Below are 21,543 nucleotides of genomic sequence, written 5' to 3' on the forward strand. Positions count from 1 at the left end.
ATGCGTTCATGCAGAGATCCTTAATAAAACCTTAGGCTGAAATCTGGTGTACTTTCTATTAATAGTCTTCTGAAAGGACTTCCTTCTTCCCTGTACACTCACTCACACATGCACACAATCATATACATAGGCATGCCATGCATGTGCACACTCAGATATGTACTCAGAGTCTCATACACACACTCATGTGCTCACTCACATGGACTCATTCATTCATACACAGAGATACACTTATACACACACATTCTCACATGCGTATTCCCATAGACACACACAACTCATACATGCACACACATCTACTCCTGTATACTCACACATATGCAGTCATTCACATGCACACACATGCACATGCACTCACACATACATGATTCACATGCACACACTCGTAATGTACATTCACACTAATTCACACATATGAACTCACACTAGGCATAATTCATGAATTTGTACTCCCACACTCCCACACAGCATGTGCATACTCACACATGTTCTCATACACTCACACATAGCACACACAGCACACACACACTCACACTCACATTCACACTGTATCTATCTAACAGTGTTTATGTGACCTGAAATTTGAGTAGAAGGCTATCAACTCTTTGGGGGAACCTCATAATTTTCTTCTACTGCAGCCCATATCTTTGAGACTTTTCATGATTTAGGCAAATCCTGACCTTTGGCCCAAGGTTGGGGAACTCTGCTTGTTCCCCATGCAACTCTGTGACTGACACGTATCTTGTGATTGTCTCTGAGGTCCCCAAGTCTAGCCCCCTTGGTTCAAACATTCACTAAGAGGACACCCAGACCTCAGCACATAGTCATCCTCATAGCTATGATTTATCACAGTGAGAGGATACAAGACAAGATCAGCAAAGGAAAAAGGTACAAAGGAAACCAGGCTTCAGCTTCCAGAGTCTTCTCCCTATGTGGTCACACAGGACACACTTGATTCCCCAGCAGCAAATTGTGACAGCACATGTGAAATGCTGTGGACCAGGGAAGCTCATTAGATGCACAGGTTTTTCATGGGAGCTGGTCACGAAGCAGCCACTGCCAAGTAAAGAACTAAATTCCAGACTCCATGGAGGAAAGAAGTGTTCTGTATAAATCACTTTGTTCCTATGGTGTAGATGGTGTGAGCTCCTCTTATTCTCAGGAAAAGTTTTTTTTATCAACGTAGGAAACTTGACCATCCAAGTTCCCAGACTCCAGCGAAGGGCAACTTTGCAGGCAGACCTCACCAAGGCCTTCAGCTGGTATGCGAACTCTCTTCTTCATGGAGGTCTTGAACCTCCCCTGTGCTCATTGCTGGTTGGATGAGATCTATCAGGTCTTCCTCATGTGATTCCCTGTCAAGCGTAGAGAAATGCACACTGATCAGAAATGGGGAGCAGATAGGGTTGAGACCTCACCACTGCACCATAGGTCTTCTCCCCAGGACTCTTCCCACCCACACAGCTTGGTAAAATACTATAAAATAATAATTTATCTAATGGGCCTCCCTGGTGGCTCAGGCAGTTGAGTGCTGCACTGTTAAGCTGTCCGCAGCCTCTGCAGTGCCTGTTTGATCCCCACCAGCCACGGAGCTACCCACATGGTAGAGCAGACCTTTCCTGTCTGGTCCACTGCTCCCCTCAGCAGTGTATTCACTCAGTCTGCCTGCTCTGTTCCCCGCTCTGCCTCTGGTGAATTCTCTCATCCTCCCGCACATCTGGCCTGTACCCTGGTTCTTGTATAAATAAAAAAATCTTAAAAAAATAATTTATCTAGCTATTAATGGCAGTCTGAGTGAGCATTTCCAAAGGGGAAGTGTAAGTGCACAAACAAGAACCTCAGATTTGCATGAGAGGCTTGAGGGTGATGGGAGGGTAGGGGGAGACAGGAGTAACCACTTCTGCTGATCCAATGTCACCAAGGACTGATTGGTGCCTGCACTGACCTGCTGTCTCTTCAATGGCCTTCTTAAATGGCCTGCTCAACTGCCATTTTGGTTACATGCAATATGGCATTCCAGTACAAGATCAGAACAGCCTGGTCAATCAGTTATTAGACTTGAAAAGAATGTATTATACTAGACCCTACAAGGGTTCTTTCAAATTAAACAAGAGCAGGACACTTGATTGCTCTGGGACAATGAGCATGAGATAGCCCCAAAATGCCCAGGGATGAATGACTGATGTGTGACTTTGCATCCCAGAGACTGATCAGAGGGATGACTTGTTGATAAGTTTGGAACTATGGTTGGGGACCTGGGGTATGGTTTCCATGATAACACTGGGTCATCAAGCAGATAAAAAATACCTGGTCAGCAGACTCACCTCCCCCAGAAGCCCTAGATGACATAAGTGCATTTTCAGTTTCACCCACCGTTTTCCTTTTTGTTCTCCTACCCCATGTAATTGATGTTGTGTGATTACTCTATCAACAAGAAGGCCAGGATCTTGCTATTTCAGCAGCATCCTGCATTGTACAGCTTGCTCCATCACTCTGTTTCTTTGTCAGTGCAGTGTTACTGACACAATAGTCATCTTGCTTAGTGATCTAGACCTATCAAAGGGCAGTTACCCCAATTTACAGGACAGTAGCCATAAAAGTTCACCTCCACCCAGCTTCTAACATACTAGCTTAGTTGGCTTATTGGTTGAACATTTAGAAATGGAATCATACAGAATATATATTATTTTATTTTTGGCTTCTTTCACTTAAAATATTTCTGATTTCATCAGTGTGGTGTGAACTTGTAGCTCACTTTTATTATCCTGTAGAATTCCATTGTATAAATAAATTGCAATTTATTCATTCATTCTACTGATAATGGAGTTGGGGTAGTTTCTACTTTTTAAGAATAAACATGCATGCCCAAGTCTGCTGAGGACATATGCCCATGTCTCTGTTGGGTACATACCTAAGAGTGGACTCGTTTGAGAATAGCATGTGTGTAAGTTCTACCTTTACCTAATTTTCTCAAGATTTTAATTTTTACCTAATTTATCTAATGTTAATTATTAAATCTGTTCAAACTCTAAATTCTTACTTTTTTATATTTCTATTTATATGAACTAATTTTTTTATTTATATATATTAATTTATTTATACAAGAACCGGGGTACAGGCCAGATGCGTGGGAGGGTGAGAGGACCCACCAGAGACAGAGTGGGGAACAGAATAGGCAGACTGACAAAATACACTGCTGAGGGGAGCAGCGGGCGAGACAGGAGAGGTCTCCCGCGCCATGTGGGACCCTCGCTGGCTGGCTGGGATCGAACCCACACTGCAGAGGGTCTGGACAGCTTCACAATGCGATGGTCAACTGCCTGCGCCACGAGGGAGGCCCTATTTCTATTTTTTTAAAAAGATTTATTTATTTATACAAGCATTGGGTACAGTCAGAAGCGTGGGAGGGTGAGAGAATTCACCAGAGCCAGAGTGGGGAGCAGAGCAGGCAGATGGACAGAAGACACTGCTGAGGGGAGCAGCCTGCGGCAGGAGAGGTCTGCGCACCATGTGGGACCATCGCCGGAGGCCGGGGATCGAACTGGAGCTGCAGAGGCTGCGGGCAGTTTCACAGCCCAGCGCTCAACCGCTGCGCCACCAGGGGAGGTCCTATTTCTATATTTTTAAATGTGATTTCATACTGGTACTCTAGTCCTTTTATACACTAAACTTTATGGATTTGTTTTGAACTTTAAAAAAATATTTATTTATTTATGCATACAAAAACTGGGGTGTAGGCCAGAGGTGCAGGGGAGGTGAAAGGATTCACTAGGGACAGAGTGGGGAACAGAACAAGCAAAACTGACTGAAATACACTGCTGAGGGGAGCAGTGGGCAAGACAGGAGAGGTCTGCTACACCATGGGGGTCGGGTCCCTGGCTGGCCAGGGATTGAACTCATGCTGCAGTGGCTGGCATCAGCTTGATAGTGAGACACAGGGCAAGCTAGAAATTAGGCAGTTTTAGGGACAGTGCAGGAGGGGACCTCTGAAGAATTTAGGGAGGCTTCAGAGATAAGGACAACCAAGGGAAAGTAACCCGTTCCACTAGGAAAAACAAACATCCCAGGACCAAGGACAGCATTGTTAATGCTAGTCCTGGTTTCCTTCAGGTGGTAAAGGGAGGCGGAGATTGGAGAAATGGAGAGTGGTTTAATTCATGGACACATTAGAAGGGCAGCTGTTTAACTTCAATGCAGGGATGCCCATCCAGAAGACTGGGCCATAAATTAAAAGATGCAACAAATGGGGAAAGAGAAAGCTGTTAGATAAGGAATGTGAAGATCCCCACTCAGTTGCAAATTAAGTGAGACAGCCGAGAACTAACCAATCACAGAGAGACTGGTGGAGCTTTAGAATAATGAGGGGAAAAAGGTCTATATTCCCTGAGACACGACTCCACTTTGGCTTCCTTGCCCCTCCCAGGCCTGGTTCCCTGGCCTGGGAGTCCCACTTTATTTCTGCTCTTTTTCTCCTCATTAAACTTTTTCTTTCTATAAACAAATCTGCCTCTTCTCGCTTGCTTGCCTGAGTGTCTGCGAAGTTCCAGCTGCGGCTTCTTGAGACACCAACCCATGGGGGTCTAGTGGCCGGGGCTCAGCGTTGCCCTGCAGCCTGGGATCCGTTCCTGGTTGGGAGACTAGGCCTGACAATTCCAGTATCAATAGCATTGTCTTTAACCCCTGTGCCACCAGGGAGGCCCAATGTTTTGAATTTTTAAAGTGAACTTTACTCCCATCGCCCCCAACTCCTGCCACTTTGCTTTTACAAATGCCAACAAAGAAGCATCTGTGATAGCAGTGGGGAGTCCAGGCCCCGAGACAGGTTTCCCTATGAGACAGGCACAGACTGACATTCAGGACAGACACAGGGAGGAGAAGGAGTGTGAAGAAGGGGCAGAGATGGCAGTGATGGGGCACAGCCCAGGAATGCCAGCAGCCACCAGACAGTGGAAAAGGCAAGAACAGATTCTCCACTAGCACCTCTAGAGGGAGCACGGCCCAAAGGATCTTTGATTTCAGACTGCATGGCTCTAGAACTGTGTGAGAAAAAATTTGTCTTTTTAAGCCACCAAATTTGTGGTAGTTCTTTAACACAGATCCAGGAAGTTTATGCATTGGGTTTTCTTTCTTGTTTCATGTATCTCATATTTGAGGATGAAAATGCTGGCCACTTGTGAATCAGGGTTTTTTGGGGGAGCAGGTTGGGAGTCCAAGGACCCCAGGCAGGCTCTTTGTCGGTTCTTGTCTCCTGCAAGGGAAGAATTCAATGTTGAGACCAAAGTTATAGAAAAGCAAGAGATTTATTGATAGACTGGAAGAAGGATAGGAAAGGTCTCAGAATAAAGAGGGTTCCCACGTAGGTAGCTGACTGAGGTGACAAGAAGCAGGTGCTTGTATAGGTACAGTGGGCAAGGAATAGGGATTTGGTCATTGAGTGTTTACATGCTGTGTCTCTTGCTGATTGGCTGGGCTCTCGTGGGCCTCCTAGGCTACCAAGGCCTGCTGAGTTTTCCGAAGTTACCTAATATACTTTTCCAAAATCAGCTTTGGTCCGTTGCTATTGTGTTGTTATATTGGTTCTAGACATTCCATTTTTAATTGAATTGCAGGGGTGGGGGTCCCTTCTGGTCTATGATGGTTTATCAGTGAGTTGAAAACTGAGAAACTTGGGGCTTGGGGTGCCCTGTTCCTAACTGACTGCCTATATCCATTTCCTCACTTCCTCACTTCCTGTCTTCACTTGGAAATCTCCACATGTGCGAAACTTTCACTGTCTAGCAGAGGGGCAGCCCAGCAGGACAGAAATCATGGTCTGAATAAACCAGTTCAGAGATGGTAGCATGAACTAAAAAAGAATGATCCAAGTATATGCTGTTTACAAGAAATTTTTGTCAAATATAATAATACAGCTAGACATTAATCAAAATGAAGAGAAAAGGCTCTATTAATAACCTGATAAAGTAGACCTCAGGGGAAAGAAAATTAACACAGATAGAGAGGAACATTACATATTGACCCCTCCACCTAGAAAATAATCTGGCAGCTTCTTGAAAAACCCTACAAATTATCATATGACACAGCAATGTATTCCTGGAATTATTCCAGAAAAATGAAAACATACATCCATACAAAAATTTTATTTGTTACAGCCCTGAACTTGAAAATAAGCACATCCTAAAAATAAGTGAATGGCTAAAACAAACTGTGATATAGTGTACCATGGAAGACTACTCAGCAATTAAAAGGAACGAAATATTGATATTCAAACCAACTTGGATAGATCCCAAGGGCATCAAGACCAATTTCAAGCACTCATATGCTGAAAGATTCCATTTTATTTCATTTTTGAAATAGCAAATGATAGAGGTTGGGAATAAATTGCACAGAGTTTGACATGATGGGGCAAAGGAGATATGGCTCTAAAGGGGTAGAACAGAGCATCTTTGCAGCAATGAAATAGTTGTTTTTTGACTGTGGTATTGGTCGCGTAAGTCTACACATATAACAAAATGATGCACATGAACTTCGCACTGGTGTCAACATACTGGTTGAGTTTTTTTTTTTTTTCATATTAGATAACAAGTATGCTTGGGGGATACTAAGTGAAAGGTACAATAGACCTCTTTGAACTGCCTTTGTAACTTCCTGTGAGTCTATAGTTATTTCAAAATTAAAATTTAAAAAAAAATTGAGACTTTTAAGACTTTTATCACCAGCAAGATAATAAATCCTGCCTCTAGAGAGAGTAGCCAAAGTGTCAGAAGAGTACTGAATGACCGATTAATATTAAATCACCACTGCAACTTCCAGTGTTCTTATTAATTGTTAACATTTATTTGAATATGTTCGTTGTGTTAAGCAATTTATATACATCATTACTCTTTGTAACTCCCCCATGAAATAGCTACCATTATTCTCAATTAAAGATGAGGAAATTGTAGATCACCCTTTCCCCAGGTGATTGGTGTTGGGGAATCCCTCCTGGGCCCCACCTGAAACAATCTTGAGTACTCCAGAACATTGGTAGGGAAAGCAGACAGCAAAAAAAAAAAAAAAAAAAAAAAAAAAAAAAAAAAAAAAAATTCTTTCAAAGCTCCCTGCTACCTCCACTTGGGGATTGGTCTATCATCTATACATCTCAGTTCACAATTCACATGTGCCGGGGTATCCTATGTTTGCACTCTGCCTATTTCCCCTGTAACTTATCCTTCTGCCTCTATCAGCTCAAGTTCCAAGCCAGCTCCTGGGAGCTTGGTCTACCTCCAAGCCACGCAGGCAGGCCAGGGGTTCCCGGGAATGAATGCCCCTAGGAGCTGCCCTGCAGCCAATAACTGACTGGTGAGTAAGTACCAAATACCTTCAACTCCCTCTCCCCTCAGGTAGTCAAACCTTCTGTGAGTCTGTGTGTTCTAGTGTCCCTAGAGTTCCTCAGGGATTTTAAAATTCAAGGTTTTTAAACTCCTTTTGCCTGAGCTCTTGGGGGACAAAATCTTCTCTGCCAGAAGTGGAGGAGGACAGATATCACCCAGTGAGCTGGGGGCAGCCCACTCGAAACTGAAACTGAGATTAAAATGGCTAAATTGCTTTCAGCTCCTAAGAGCACAAAAGGAAAAAAAAAACAACTCATCTTTCTTTGAGCCTTTTCACAGTTTCTCTGACAGCAGCATGCCAAGTAGGCAAGAGGCTTATCTACAACCTTGAACCCAGTGCCCAGGCCTGCTGGGAGCTGAAATCACAGAGAGAAAGGGTAGGAGTCATTTGGAGACAGGAACTTCCTGCCCTTCTCTAGAGACCAAGGCTCCAGATAATAGTTGCTTTGCTTTTTCCCCTTAGCTCCTCCTTCCCTGCTGGCAAACATTCCTGAGAAAAAGATTAGGTGTGTCAAATGCTACGGTGTTAACTTCTCTGTCAGCAGAATGAAGCTAATTCTCAAATATTTTTGAGGTTTTTATTCATAGACATCTACGGAAACCTTGAAGGCTCAGAATGACAGTAGCAAGTTTGCAATCCTGAGGACTAGAGCCTGCTGCTCAGAGATAACTCCAGGGAACATGAACACCAGCCACTCAGTGCAAGTGCATTCCTCAAGCCCTTTAAAATGTCCCTTAACTTATTTATTGTACGAAAATAAATTTAATAAAATAAAAATTAATATAAAATATCCTTCTCCCTGACTCTAACTTTAGATGGTTCATTAGGACAGGAGTCTGGCCATTTCCTATAACCCTAAATCTTCTCATTCCTTACTCTAGCTCTTGCTGTTTGGCTTGCAGGTTACAAGTAGTTAACCTGGGTCTGGCTTCCTTACCACATGGTGAAGTGCAGTGGAGAATGAGCCTGGTGACATTGCTGGAAATTCTGAAATCAAGATCTTGGGTGGAGAATGCTTATTTTCCATGGCAAATGCGCCACCCATGAAAAGGGAACCCCTTTAATACCACATTCCTTTTTTTCTCTATTCTTAATGAGAAATTAATTTGATTGGTCTATTTGGGAAGACTAAGCAGCATTGTAGCCCAGGTCCTCCTCCTTCCCACAGGGGGCACATATTTTCCTTGGCAAATTCAGGAAAGGAATTGCAAAGAGACAGGCTCTGATCCAATAGAATTGCAAAGAGACCTGCTCTGGTCCAATAGAATTAAGTCTAATTCTAGATTTTGGTGTTAGGAAGTGCACTTGCCTGCAAAAATAAGGCACATTTCCCAATCCAGCCGTTATCAGTAACAAAGACTCTTGTTTCTTAAAATTTTTCCTTCTTGAAAAAGAAAAATATCGGATGATTTCACTTATACCAGGAATATAGGGGAACCAAGTAAGACATCAGTGTGAAAAAATAGTAACATTACAAAACACAACAAAGCAAAAACAGACAATTATAAACCAGAGACATGCTGCAGGGGAGGAGGAGGGAGAGAGATGGGAAGGAGGGAGGAGCACATGGGACTGTGGTGATGGTGCACAGGTGCCTTGGGGAAGGAGATTCTATGGGGACTCAATCTGAGGGGGTAGGGGAAGCAAATATTATTTAAAAAATTTTTAAAAATGATAAACATTGAAATAAAAAATAAAAGAAAATTCCTACTTCTCTTTCCTTTCTTATTTTAAAATCTAAAGAACTACTTGATGAGAGTGTGGGGTTGATAGTCTGTTATCATATGTGCATGAGTTACAGCCTAGGGATTATTTATTCCTATCACCTTATCAGTTGTTTGGTTCAGAGGCCCTTCAAATTCTAATAAGCTGAAAGTTTTGGAAAAGAATGGACTTGTAAACTTTATGAGAATAGGTTGACAAACATTTATTTTCTATATTGAGAATGACTGTTCAATCTCAGGACAATTTCTTATACCACGACCACAGGTGTGCACGGCAGGACACCTAGCCATCTTTGCAGGTTTTGTTCAGAATTTTGTATTTTTCAAACCAGGGAATAGCATACACTGAGAAGTGGCAGTTGAGTTGCTAAAAAACAAAAATATTATTAAAAAAATCAATATGCATAGGAACAGGGAAGAGAAGTGGATAGATATTAAGACACTTAGATGGGAAAATTATACCCCAGTTTGCCTCCCATCTGGGCATGGTTTGAATTTTATTTTGACTTCAATCACTTGATAGTATTACTGAAATCATCCCAGAAAATGTTCTTCTCTTGGTTGTTAGAATTGGAGAAATGTCCACCCACCCTTATATTCCATGGGAACTATTGTTTTTTTTTTCCCTTAATTTTTACTAAAGTGTTTTTTGTGCTATGCATAATTTTATTTTATTTTATTTACTAATGAAGGTCCATTATTCCACATCTTTGTTACTATTTTGATAATGTGGGATTTCTCCCCTCAGGCGTAGCCACTGTAGCTCTCCCACTACCAAAACTCCCATTCCCGCCCCCACCCCACCCCCATTTTCATCTTTCCCTCTTTCCCTCCCGCTTCCGTCCTCTCTCGGGTGCCTCAGAATTATGGTCAATTTTCAAAGGTTGATCTTAAAGTTTGTCCTTGTTGGGTCTCCCTGGTGGTGCAAGGGATTAAGACACAATCTATGAAGCTGTCCACAGCCACTGCAGCACGAGTTCGATCCCCGGCCAGGGAGGTGACCCACAAGGCACAGCAGACCTCTCCCGACTCGCCCGCTGCTCCCCTTAGTAGTGCTTTTGGTCTGTCTGCCTGCTCTGTTCCCCATTCTGTCTCTAGTGAATCCTCTCACCCCCTGCGCCTCTGGCCTGTAACCCAGTTCTTGTATGCATAAATAAATAAATCTTACAAAAAATAAAGTTTGTCCTGTTTGTCCCTTTGTCTGGTTGTTCTGTAGTTCACATGTAAGTGACACCGTCTGCTACTAATGTACTCTTTGCTTCATACTTTCCCTTGCTTGGCCTCTGCTGGTCCCATCTTTCCTTCCTTCTTTCCTTCCTTCCCCTCCCTTTTTTCTCTCTCTCCCTCCTTTCCTTTCTTCCTTCCACTCACACATTTTCATCCATTCATCATCCTTCCTTCAACTTCTTTCCACTCAATTCATTCACCTTTCCTCCCTTCTGTCCTTTCTTCTTTTGTGTGTCCACCCACCAATTGCTTCTTTCTCCTTCCTTTGTTCCCATTCTTTCACAAGATTTCCTTTTCCTTTTCCTTTCTGTCTTCTCCCATAGTGAAAAATCAATTTACATATTTCACACACTATTGCCATCATTTCTTAGTGTGACATTACTTCCCTGCTCTTCCTTTGAAAGGGTAGGGCAGTTCAGAAACATTTACATTTCTCTTAAAATAGAAATTAGAATAAAAATTCCACCAATTCAACCTCTCACACCAGTGATTTGCTCTGATTTTACTTTGTTATTATTTTCAATTATTCTTCTCACAGAATTCATGATTCTTTCCAGGGAAGAACCAAAAGAGGCTGCCTTGCTAGATTTTGAAGCGTTATTCTGTTGAAAGTGAGTAGGGAGACCGTGGATGGACACGTTTCTACACTGAGAATACCCAGACCCAGACCCTTGTAACTAAGGTGATCATATAATTTACGAATGAAACTGGGACACATTGTAAATAAATGAGGATGCTATTAATGATTCCAATCAGAGTCTATGTGTAAATGAGAACTGTTCTGGGCAAGGCAGGATGTATGATCATTCTCATTTTGACTCTCTTGGGTGAGGGGAACTGAGCTGCAGATTTGAGACTTTCAAGGTCCAACATGAATATGCGCACTGCAGTGAGAATGGTCTGGCAGGCCTCCCTGGGAAGGGACAACACCTGGTGAAAATGAAGCTTGTAGGGGACTAAGCTACTGTTGTGTGGGGGGGGTACTCCTCAGTGGATCACAAGCATTCAGGTTTGTCCCCCTCACCACCCCCCTGCATCCACTCTGACTGTGCTATTGAGCTATTTCTGAACTCATTTTCTCATCTTCTTTTTCTCTTTGCCCAAACACTGATGAAAGGAACAGAGGCCAATAGCCCAGTGACTGTATGCTCTTTCAGGCTGATTGATGTTCAGAAGTTCAGCAGGATGCATCAGGAAGTTGCACTGGCAGTAAAAATATTAAAATTAGCAACCTCCCCCATTCCCTAAAGTTCAGCCACCTCAGCTCCTTCCCCTGTATCCTCCAGCAGCAATGGACAAACCTGCTAGTCAGAACCTCACTTTTCCTCTTTGAGAAGGAAGGTATTATTCATACACCTTTCCAAACAAGCTTGGATATCTCCCCAAGGATGCTATCTTACCTCATCCTAAACCACAGAAAAAACCCACTGAAAAATGAGTTCTTTCTGAGTCAATGTGTTTTCACCCTCTACCTTGTAAAGCTCCCCTTTCTGAAAGGTACAGTTAATAGCCTCCAGCCTTTGACAGGTGGTCCGCCGCATCTCCAAGTTCATGTGATACTCCAGGTGATCAGTAACCTGTGGAAGCAAGTGGCAAGGAGATAAAAGACAGCTTCCCCCTTTGTAGTTACTTCTGGTATTTCTTTATGTGGTGCTCAAGGTCAAGGTCTAATCCAGGACAGACTGTTGTTCCCTGTTTCTATCTGACTCCCTTTCCCTGTTTCTATCTGACTCCTCGTGTCATTTGAAAACTAACCAAAATCGCTCTGTGGACAAAGCCACCCCTCAGACAACTCAAACCACGTTAATTGTTTGGGGGAAAGGGTCTGTAAGCTTTGTCTGTGAAGGGCCCAGATGTAAACATTTTAGACTTTGAGGGGCATGTGACATCAATTGCCATCACTCCATTCTGCCCCTGGAGCCCCAAAGCTGCCCTAGATGAGGAGTACACATGGCAGGTGGCAGGGCTCCAACAAATGCTTACAAATGTAGGCACAGGCAGGTTGAGCCTTTGGGCTGCAAAGTGCCAAGCCCTGGCCTGATTGTCATTTAGGTGACATAAATTCGTCTACTCCGCTGAATTTATATTTTTTTTAAAATGCCCACTTCAAGCTAAATAAGACTGAATTTCACCTGAATGGATTTACCCCAGAGTGCCAGTGGCCCCTGGCAAAGGGGCATGGTGAGGAGACAGGAGGAGCTCACACTAACCTTCCTCAGGATCTTCAAGACCCGCACAATCCGGAAGTTGTACTTGTCATCACTTTCCTTGTTGAACTGGCTGGTCACGAACTGCATGGTGGAGAACACATATGGTTCTGACATAGAAATTTCTCGGACACTTATAAAGGTTTTCTTCCTTGTTTGGTAGGTGATGGTCACCAAGGCTACCAGAATGGCCAGCAGGAGCCGTGAGGCCTTTTGGAATCTGGTCATCATCCCTCAGTCAGGAACAAATAAGAAAAACCCCTCTGTGCCTGCCTGGGGGCTGGTCAGATCCCATTGGCCCTTTCTAGTCTGGCCAAATTTAAGCACAGTGGTGGACACCCACAGCTCTCTTCCTCCTCCTTTTTCTGCTGCTGAACCTGAGAGAAGGGCAGGGGAGACTTTACAATGGTTGGCAAGCTCTTCCTCTCATACTTTTCATTTATATAGTATCCCACACACATGCAGGCAGGAAAACACCCAATTCTTCTCTTTTGGGGGGCTGTTCTCTCAGCAGCACACCCCTCCCACTGGCCTGTCATTATCTGAGTAGAATTCAGGCCAAGGACCTCTGTCTGCTATTCTAAACTCAACTGGTCTGTGGGAGGTCTAGCGGGGCAGGAAGCACTGGAGACATGGGGATGCTGGATCCTGGGCGGTGGAGCATGAATGGGTGAGCTTGGTGAACAACACATCCGCCCTGACGCCTAGAGCTTTCCTCTGACTTTTCTTCTGTTTATGTGTCTTCACCTACTCTGAGAAATTTTACATTCTTCCATGGCACCTCATTTTGAAATCTGTCTCAATAATATTCAGCAATATTTATATAAAATGTTGCATATAACCTTAGGGGGAATTCTAGATCCTCAAATCATACCCATAGCATGAGCTCTGAATTAAGAACCCTTTCTACACTCAAAGTTAACAAGAAATTGGCCATGTTCAATGCTTCCCTAGAAGTGACACTATATATATCTTCCTTTGTTCTAGATTTCTATTTTGAGATCAGATTCTATTCCTACCTGGTTCCTGGAACTTTCTTGGAAAGTCCTACTTTAATCTTTAACTCCTCAAACAGCTCATTATTGTCACTCTCCCGACGTTGGCTCTGTGGGGTAACCCATCCTGTCCCTTGGAACCCAAGTTGGCCACTGAGGTTCACACACTCCTTACTCACTATTTCAGGTGTCCCTTCTGCCTTGTCTCCTTCATGGGTAATGTGGGCCAGTGGACTTGCTGTTAAGAGACATGCTTTTATGGTTGTACTTTTCTAGCACATTTATCTCATGAAAGGAGGCCTGTTCTTCCTGCTAGCAGGCTTTCCACATCCCATTGAGAGTCATTTCAGATATTGAGATTGAAAGTGGGAGGGAAGGTAATGGTCAGAAAGTCTTCCAGGTCAACCTTGGTGAGAACATATGGCTTTGAGTATGCTGGGGTTTGCCTATTGTGCCTAAAGCCATTGTTCTGCTGGGGGATGTTATCTGACTGCCAAGCTGTCATAGCAGATTGATGGACACACTGAGAAAATTGGAACTGCTTTCCATTGTGGGAAAGTCGGGGCATAGGCCAGGGGTGCAGGGGTGAAGGAATTCACCAGAAACAGTGAACAGAAAAGGTAGAGTACCTGCAAGGGATCAGGGGGCCAGAAGGGAGATATAGTCTGTGCCCAAAGAATGACTTGAGACTCTCTTTTATACTCTCTTGGGGTGCCAGATTGTGTTAGTTATCTTCTGGGATGTCTGCTCTTGGGCATCCGACTGGTGACACATTGACCATTGTCATCACTCTCCTTCAGCATTCCTGAAGCTCTGCAGGTCCTGGTCAAGTTGCTCAGTCTTATGGTCAGGTTCCCATGGCAGCCTTAGCAATTGCACTTATCTATTCAAGTCTCCCAAACATGCTTGCTAGGTAATGAGTCAAGAAGACAATGACAAATCTTTGAAAATGAGACAAAGGTCTGACTTCTGTAGCTGCTTTGAGCTGAATTTTGGGGAATAGAGATGGTTCTATCAAGATTATTGTCATCTTGGGAAAGTGGAAAATGGGGTGCAAAAGGGAACAAGATAGTCATGCTTGGGATTTTAGGCTGGGGTTGGTTTTAGCTGTTATGTGTTGTTCTCAGAGATTAAGGGTGGTACCAGTTAATGGCACCCAAATTGGACTGCTGAGAGCCCAGGTCCATGTATTCTGCAGATGTTTGTACCTCTAGGTCTTGATATTTCATGGCTGATAACCCATGATCAGAAGCTGTAGTTTTGTGGTCTATAAATGAAATGATACTAAACAAAAAGGTTAAGAATGATACTAAACAAAAAGGACCTGACTGAAGGAATTTTGTATAAGTGGTTGTAGTCCCTTTCAAGTCTCTGGCTTGAGGGGGTATTATGGCTTCCTAGGAAAGCTATGAAGCTCTTTTAATTGCATACTAACAGGGATGGCAAAGAATGCTCTGTAGGGAATGTAGAGTCCCATTTTTAAAGGTGCAGTAGCCAAAATGGGGGAATTAGTGAATTCTGTGTGCCCACACTAATCTTATTGTCTGCAGTGGCAACTAACAGGGACAGGAGTGGCTGCAGAGGCTCTGCTACTTAAAGCCTAGTTTGGGGTTTCATCACTATGACCCATCCTAACAAAGAAATGGGACAGGAAGGGAAGGACCAAAAATGAATGTGTAAATATGTAGTCTTGTAGTGAGAGGGAAGCAATGCTGTAAAGCATCCTGGCTTAGGTTGGCTATCAACACCAGTGAGGAAGCCAATCGAGCTGGAGGTTAGTCCAGAGAATTGGAGTATGCAGAGCATATCCACTAAGAAATTGATCTCCTAACTGCTCCTTCTAGGGTTAGCCAAGGTTCATCCACAGAGATGGTAAATAGGGAAGCCTGTCTCACTGCTGGGCCCTTCGGCAAAGGAGGTCTTCTCCTCTTGTACCAGGTTCTTTAGAGTCAATGACCATAGTGAGAGGCAGCTGATGGTCATCCTGCTTTCCCATCTGGCCTGTGGTTTGGGCTGGCTCCCTCCCTCTCCGGAGAGTGACAGAAAGAACTTTCTTCCAATGTTCTGGGCCATGTCACAGAGGGCCTGGCCCTGGGGGTACTCTCTTTAGACATTCACAACTGAAGTGTCCCAGCTTCTGGCAGAGGAAATAGGCCAGGACCCCTTTAAGAAGTGCGTTCCCTCTGAAAGTCCTCACATACTCTCCAGCTCCGGTGATTTTTAAGTTCTTGGATCCCTATAGTTCATGTGGCTACATCTCCTCATCAGCTGAGGTATCTTCAGGTCCCACAGACACTGTCTGCCCAGCTAACAGAACAGCTCCCTGCACTCAGAGCAGATTGACATGGGGAATCAGGCAGGAATATAGGGCACCCATGTCCCAGGGGCTTGGCTGTGTCATTGAATTGTGGTGAGAGGGAGAAAGTGAGTTATCAGGACTCTCCCCTAAACCCTCTAAGGTAGCTATGTTTTGTTTTGTGTGTCTGGGGGCAGATGGGCAAGGTGGGGCCACAGAGGAGAGTCTAAGCTCTCAGTCAGGGCCCTCTTGACCTTCCCTAGGGCGTGCGTCTGCTGAGGTGTGCCACATGCCTGTCTTGATTCAGCCTCAGAGCCTCCTCTCAGGTCAATAATTTTCTCTTTCTTCACTTTGTTTACTTCTACTCATCTTCCTGGACTCTGCCCAAGGCCATCTCCTCTAGTGTCTGACAGAGTGGCCCTCCTTCTGCCTAGGCTGCTATGGATGCTCTGGGCCTGCTTTTGTTAAAGCGCCTAGGGCTGGGGCCTCTCTGGTGGTGCAGATGGTTGAGCGCAGAGAAGTGAAGCTGTCCGTAGCCTCTGCAGTGCCGGTTTGATCCCTGCTGGCCGCAGAAAAACCAACATGGCGCAGCAGACCTTTCTTATCTCGCCCGATGCACCCCTCAGCAGTGTATTTTGTCAGTCTGCCTGTTGTATTCTCCGCTCTGTCCCTGATGAATCCTCTCACCCTCCTGTGCATCTGGCCTGTACCTTGGTTCTTGTATAAATAAAATAAATCTTTAACAACAACAAAAAAAAAGCACATAGGGCTGTTCTCCCTTTCTTGCTCTTCCTGTCTACTTCTGGCATGACTTTAAATCCATTGGGACCATGAAGACTTTATCCATAAGTCTTTAGTGTGCTCTGAGAGCTCATAAATAATACTCACACCACCCCCGCACTTCAAACAAAAAGATGTCCTTGCCCCAGTACCCAGAACTTGCGAGGAACCTGTGTTATTCCCTTTCCCATTCTCCTTCCTGGCAAAAGGGTCTTTGCAGGTATGAGTAAGGATCTTTTCAAAAAGGAGATTATTTTGGATAATGTGGGGAAAGGACCACTGTAATGACAAGTTTTTTTTTTTTAAAGATTTATTTATTTATTACTTGGGAATAAACCTAACAAAAGAGGTAAAAGACCTATACAAAGAAAACTATAAAACACTGTTAAAAGAAATAGAAGAAGACACAAGGAAATGGAAAGACATCCCCTGCTCATGGATCAATATCAAAATGGCCATCCTACTAAAAGCAATTTACAGATTCAATGCTATTCCAATAAAAATTTCAATGACATTTTTCAAAGAAATAGAACAATTATTGATGAAATTCATATGGAATCACCAAAAACCCCAAATAGCCAAAGCTCTCCTGAAAAAAAAAGAAGTGAATGGAGGCATCACAGTCCCAGACTTCAAACTATACTACAAAGCCATAATCATAATCATCAAAACTGCATGGTATTGTAACAAGAACAGACACATGGACCAGTGGAAGTAAATAGAAAATCCAGAAATAAACCCACAGATTTATGGTCAACCAATCTTTGACAAAGGAGCAAAAAATATGCACTGGAGCAAAGAAAGCATGTTCAATAAATGGTGCTGGGAAAACTGGGTCACTACATGCAAAAGAATGGAGCTTGACTACTACCTCAAACCATGCACAAAAAACAACTCAAAATGGATTAAAGAACTAGACATAAGACCCGAAACCATAAAATATATAGAAGGAAACATAGGCGAAACACTACATGACATGCACCTCAAAGACATCTTTACAGACACATCACCTGAAGCAGTGATAGTGAAGGCAAAGATAAACAGCTGGGACTATATCAAACTAAAGAGCTTCTGCACAGCAAAAGAGACAATAACCAAAACAATGAGAAACCCCACCAACTGGGAGAAAATTTCTGCACACAACACTAATGATACAGGACTGATCACAAAAATCTACAAAGAGCTGATGAGACTCAACAAAAACAAAGAAAAAAATCCAGTCAAAAAATAGGCAGAAGAGCTAAAAAGAAACTTCTCCAAAGAGGAAATGCAAATGGCCAACAGGCATATGAAAAAATGTTCAGCATCACTTGTAATCAGGGAAATGCAAATCAAAACTATAATGAGATACCATCTTACATCAGTGAGAATGGCGCATATTAAAAAAAAAAAAACTAGCAACAACAAATGTTGGCGAGGCTGTGGAGAAAAAGGAACACTCCTGTACTGCTGGTGGGAGTGCAAAATGATCCAACTGCTATGGAGAGCTGTGTGGAGATTCCTCAACCTGCTAAAGATAGAGCTTCCATACGCTCCAGCAATTCCACTCCTAGGTATTTACCCAAAGGACACAGAGACATTAATTCCAAAGAACATCTGCACCCCTATGTTTATAGCAGCACTATTTACAATAGCTAAGCTTTGGAAACAACCCAAATGCCCAAAAATAGATGACTGGATCAAGAAGATGTGGTACATATATACCATGGAATATTACTCAGCATTCAAAAAAGATAAACACATGCAATTTGCAGCAACATGGATGGCGCTGGAAGGGATCATGCTTAGCGAAATAAGCCAAAAAGAAAAAGAAAAATACCGATGGTCTCACTCATACCAGAAATCTAGAAAACTTAAATAAGGGATCAGGAAAATGAATAACTATAAGAAAGTGAAAATCAAAATCAACAAAAACTATGAACCAGAGACACTTTTTGGGGGGTGGGGGCCAGGAGGGGAGGGATTGGGGTCAGAATGGGGCATGTGCAGTTGTATGGGGGAATATAAAAATAAAACTTATTATTTAAAAAAAAATACCGATGATCTCACTCATAGCAGGAATTTAGAAACCCTAAATAAGGGACCAGGAAAAAGACTAATTAATACAAAGTAAAAATCAAAATCAACAAACAACTATAAACCAGAGACACTCTACAGGGGTGGGGGGGTGGGGAGAGAAAGGATTAGGGTCAAAATAAGGGGGGGTGTGCAATTATGGGGAATATAACCAAAATGAAAATGCATACATTGTGCAAAAATGAAAAATGATGTAAGAATTATATAAAAGAAAATATTAAAAAAAATAGGTGGTAACAAAAAAAATAAAGATTTATTTATTTATTTATACAAGAACCAGGGTACAAGCCAGATGTGCGGGAGGGTGAGAAGATTCACCAGAGACAAAGTGGGGGAACAGAACAGGCAGACTGACCAACACACTGCTGTGGAGAGCAGCAGGCGAGACAGGAGAGGTCTGCTGCGCCATTTGGGATTCTCACCAGCCAGCCGGGATTGAACCTGTGCTACAGAGGCTGCAGACAGCTTCACAGCACTGCGCTCAACCACCTGCACCACCAGGGGAGGCCCACAAGTATTCTTTTAAGAAGGAGGCAAGAGTTAGAAGGCGGTGAAAGGTAAAGAGACAACAGAAGCAAGGAGACATGTGAAGACTGATACACCATTGGCTTTGATGGTGGAATTGGAGTTCACAGCTAAGGAATGTAGGTGGCTCTAGAAGCTGGAAAAGACAAAGAAGTAGGTTTTCTTTAGAGATTATGGAAAAAACGTCACCCTGATTTCATAGGCAACAGTCATTTTCTTCTGATCTCCAAATAATAATAAGGCAATTCTAACCTTTAAAGGGTAACTTGGATCATTATTTTGCTGAGATGGAATGAAAAACTATTACCACAATGTGGGGTTATTCTCCCCTCTTTATTCCCTATTATTCAGCAGTTCAGTAAATCCCAAGTTAGGTGAGCCCCACAAAATCCACATCAAAACACATCTTAATTAAATTACTGAAAACTAAAGAGGAAAAATCTTTCAAATTCACTAGGTAAAAGACACCCTGCTTAAAGAAGAACAAAGCTTCTATTGTTATTATGTTCTATACACTAAAGCACCATAGAATATTTTTAACTTTTATTTTCAACCAAAAAAAGGCAAAAGGAGTTGTTCACTCTATTTCCCAAATATTTACAGTATGTCATTTTCACGTGTTCCTGGTGTTCCCTGTTAACATCTGGTATAATTTTCTGTCTACCAAAGAAATTACTTTATCCCGTATTTTATAACACATGTGCTGGCAATGGAATAGCTTAGCTTTTCTTCAACTGATAACATCTTTCTATCACCATCATTTATAAAATATATTTTCACTAAATATGTAATTCTGGTTCAGCATTTCTATCTTTAGTACTTCAAAATCTTGTTCTATTTCATTCTAGCCTCTCTGATTTCTGATGAGGAATTTCCAGTCATTCAAATCTTTGTTCTACTAGAATCGTCGTTCTTTTGTCAGCAGGGTGTCTTTTATCTAGTTGGTTTCAAGGTTTTTTGGTCTTTAATTTTCAATAGTCTGATTATGCTATGTCTCGATGTGGATTTCTTGGGACTTACCTATGTTGGGATTCACTGAGCTTCTGAAATCTGTGTCCTTAGAGAAAGTTGGGAAAGTTTCAACTTTTTTTCTTTTTCTTTTTTACATTGATTTTTTTCCCTCTTATTTTCTGGGAGTCTAATGACATTAATGTTAGCTCTTTTGATATTGTCCTACAAGCCCCTGAAGGTCTAGTCATATTTTTCAATCCTTTCTCTCTTTAAAGTTCATACTGGATAATTTCTTTCTTCAAGTTCAAGGGTACTTCCCTCTAACATCTTCAATATGTTAGCTAGTTCATCCAATAAGTTATTTTTACTTTATTTTTGTATTTTCAGATAACTAGTACAAATTTCATTTAGTTTTTAATTATAACTTCTGATTTTTTTTTTTTGCTGTTATTTTTGCTTTTCCATTTATTTCCAGAGTGCTTGCAATTATTTCTGGGAACATTTTGATAATAGCTGATTTGAAGTTTTTTCAGACATTTCCAAAACCTGAGTTGTCTTAGCATTGGTTAACTGGTTGATTATTTTTGCCAGGAGAGTTGGAATTTTCTTGGTTCTTCATAAATTAAATGACATTGGATTGTATCTTGGACATTTGAAAATGATGCCGTGACACTCCATATCTCATTTAAATCCAGGGAAGATGTTGATATTTTTGTTTCAGCAAGCATTGATCTAGTTGATTTAGGCAACAAGTTCTGACCAGCCTTCTGTGGGTTGCAGTCTCAAGTCAGTTCCACATCTAAGCCAGTACAGTGTATTTGTATTTGTGCTGAGTGTGTATCTTCCAGGGACCAGTGTGGCTAGTTTAGAGTCTTGTGTATGCTATTTAGGGTCAGAACCACACCCATGCAGCTGCAGTTCAGCTTAAGCTTCTGCACAGAGGTCCCTGGCCTGAGCTCCCCACTCCTCAAGAGCTCTCTAGTACTCAGGCCATTGTTGTGTCCTGTTCTGCTGAGTTTTTAAAATAAATAAGTTTAATTTAAAAAGAATCTCCAACTTAAAGAAATTCTTTTGTCACGAGGCTAAGAACAATCCCCCTATATACAACATTTGAGAGGAAGTTGACTGGCTGAGGCCTTATCACCCTGAATATGTTAGCGAATGATTCCTACAGTAACACACTCCTTTTTTTTTATCATTTTATTTTACATAATTCTTACACCATTTTTCATTTTTGCATAATATATGCATTTTCATTTTGGTTATATTCCCCATACAATTCCCCCCCCTTTCTATTCTTTTCTTTTTTAAAAAAAAAAAGATATTTATTTATTTATTTTTACAAACACTGGGTACAGTCAGAAGCACAGGAGGTTGAGAGAATTCACCAG

General features: G+C 42.3%; 1 protein-coding gene across 1 annotated transcript; it reads right to left on the reverse strand.

Annotated features, from left to right (window-relative positions):
• Nucleotides 1-11,393: 11,393 nt before the first annotated feature.
• Nucleotides 11,394-12,757, reverse strand: CST11 (cystatin 11; the record flags this gene model as incomplete). Its single annotated transcript, XM_084247724.1, has 3 exons — nt 11,394-11,525; nt 11,795-11,899; nt 12,533-12,757. 3 exons carry the CDS (start codon nt 12,755-12,757, stop codon nt 11,394-11,396), a joined length of 462 nt encoding a protein of 153 aa, XP_084103850.1.
• Between the last annotated feature and the right edge of the window lie 8,786 nt (nt 12,758-21,543).

This window comes from Talpa europaea (genome assembly GCF_964194135.1).
Source record: "Talpa europaea genome assembly, chromosome: 11".
NCBI classification, from domain to species: domain Eukaryota; kingdom Metazoa; phylum Chordata; class Mammalia; order Eulipotyphla; family Talpidae; genus Talpa; species Talpa europaea.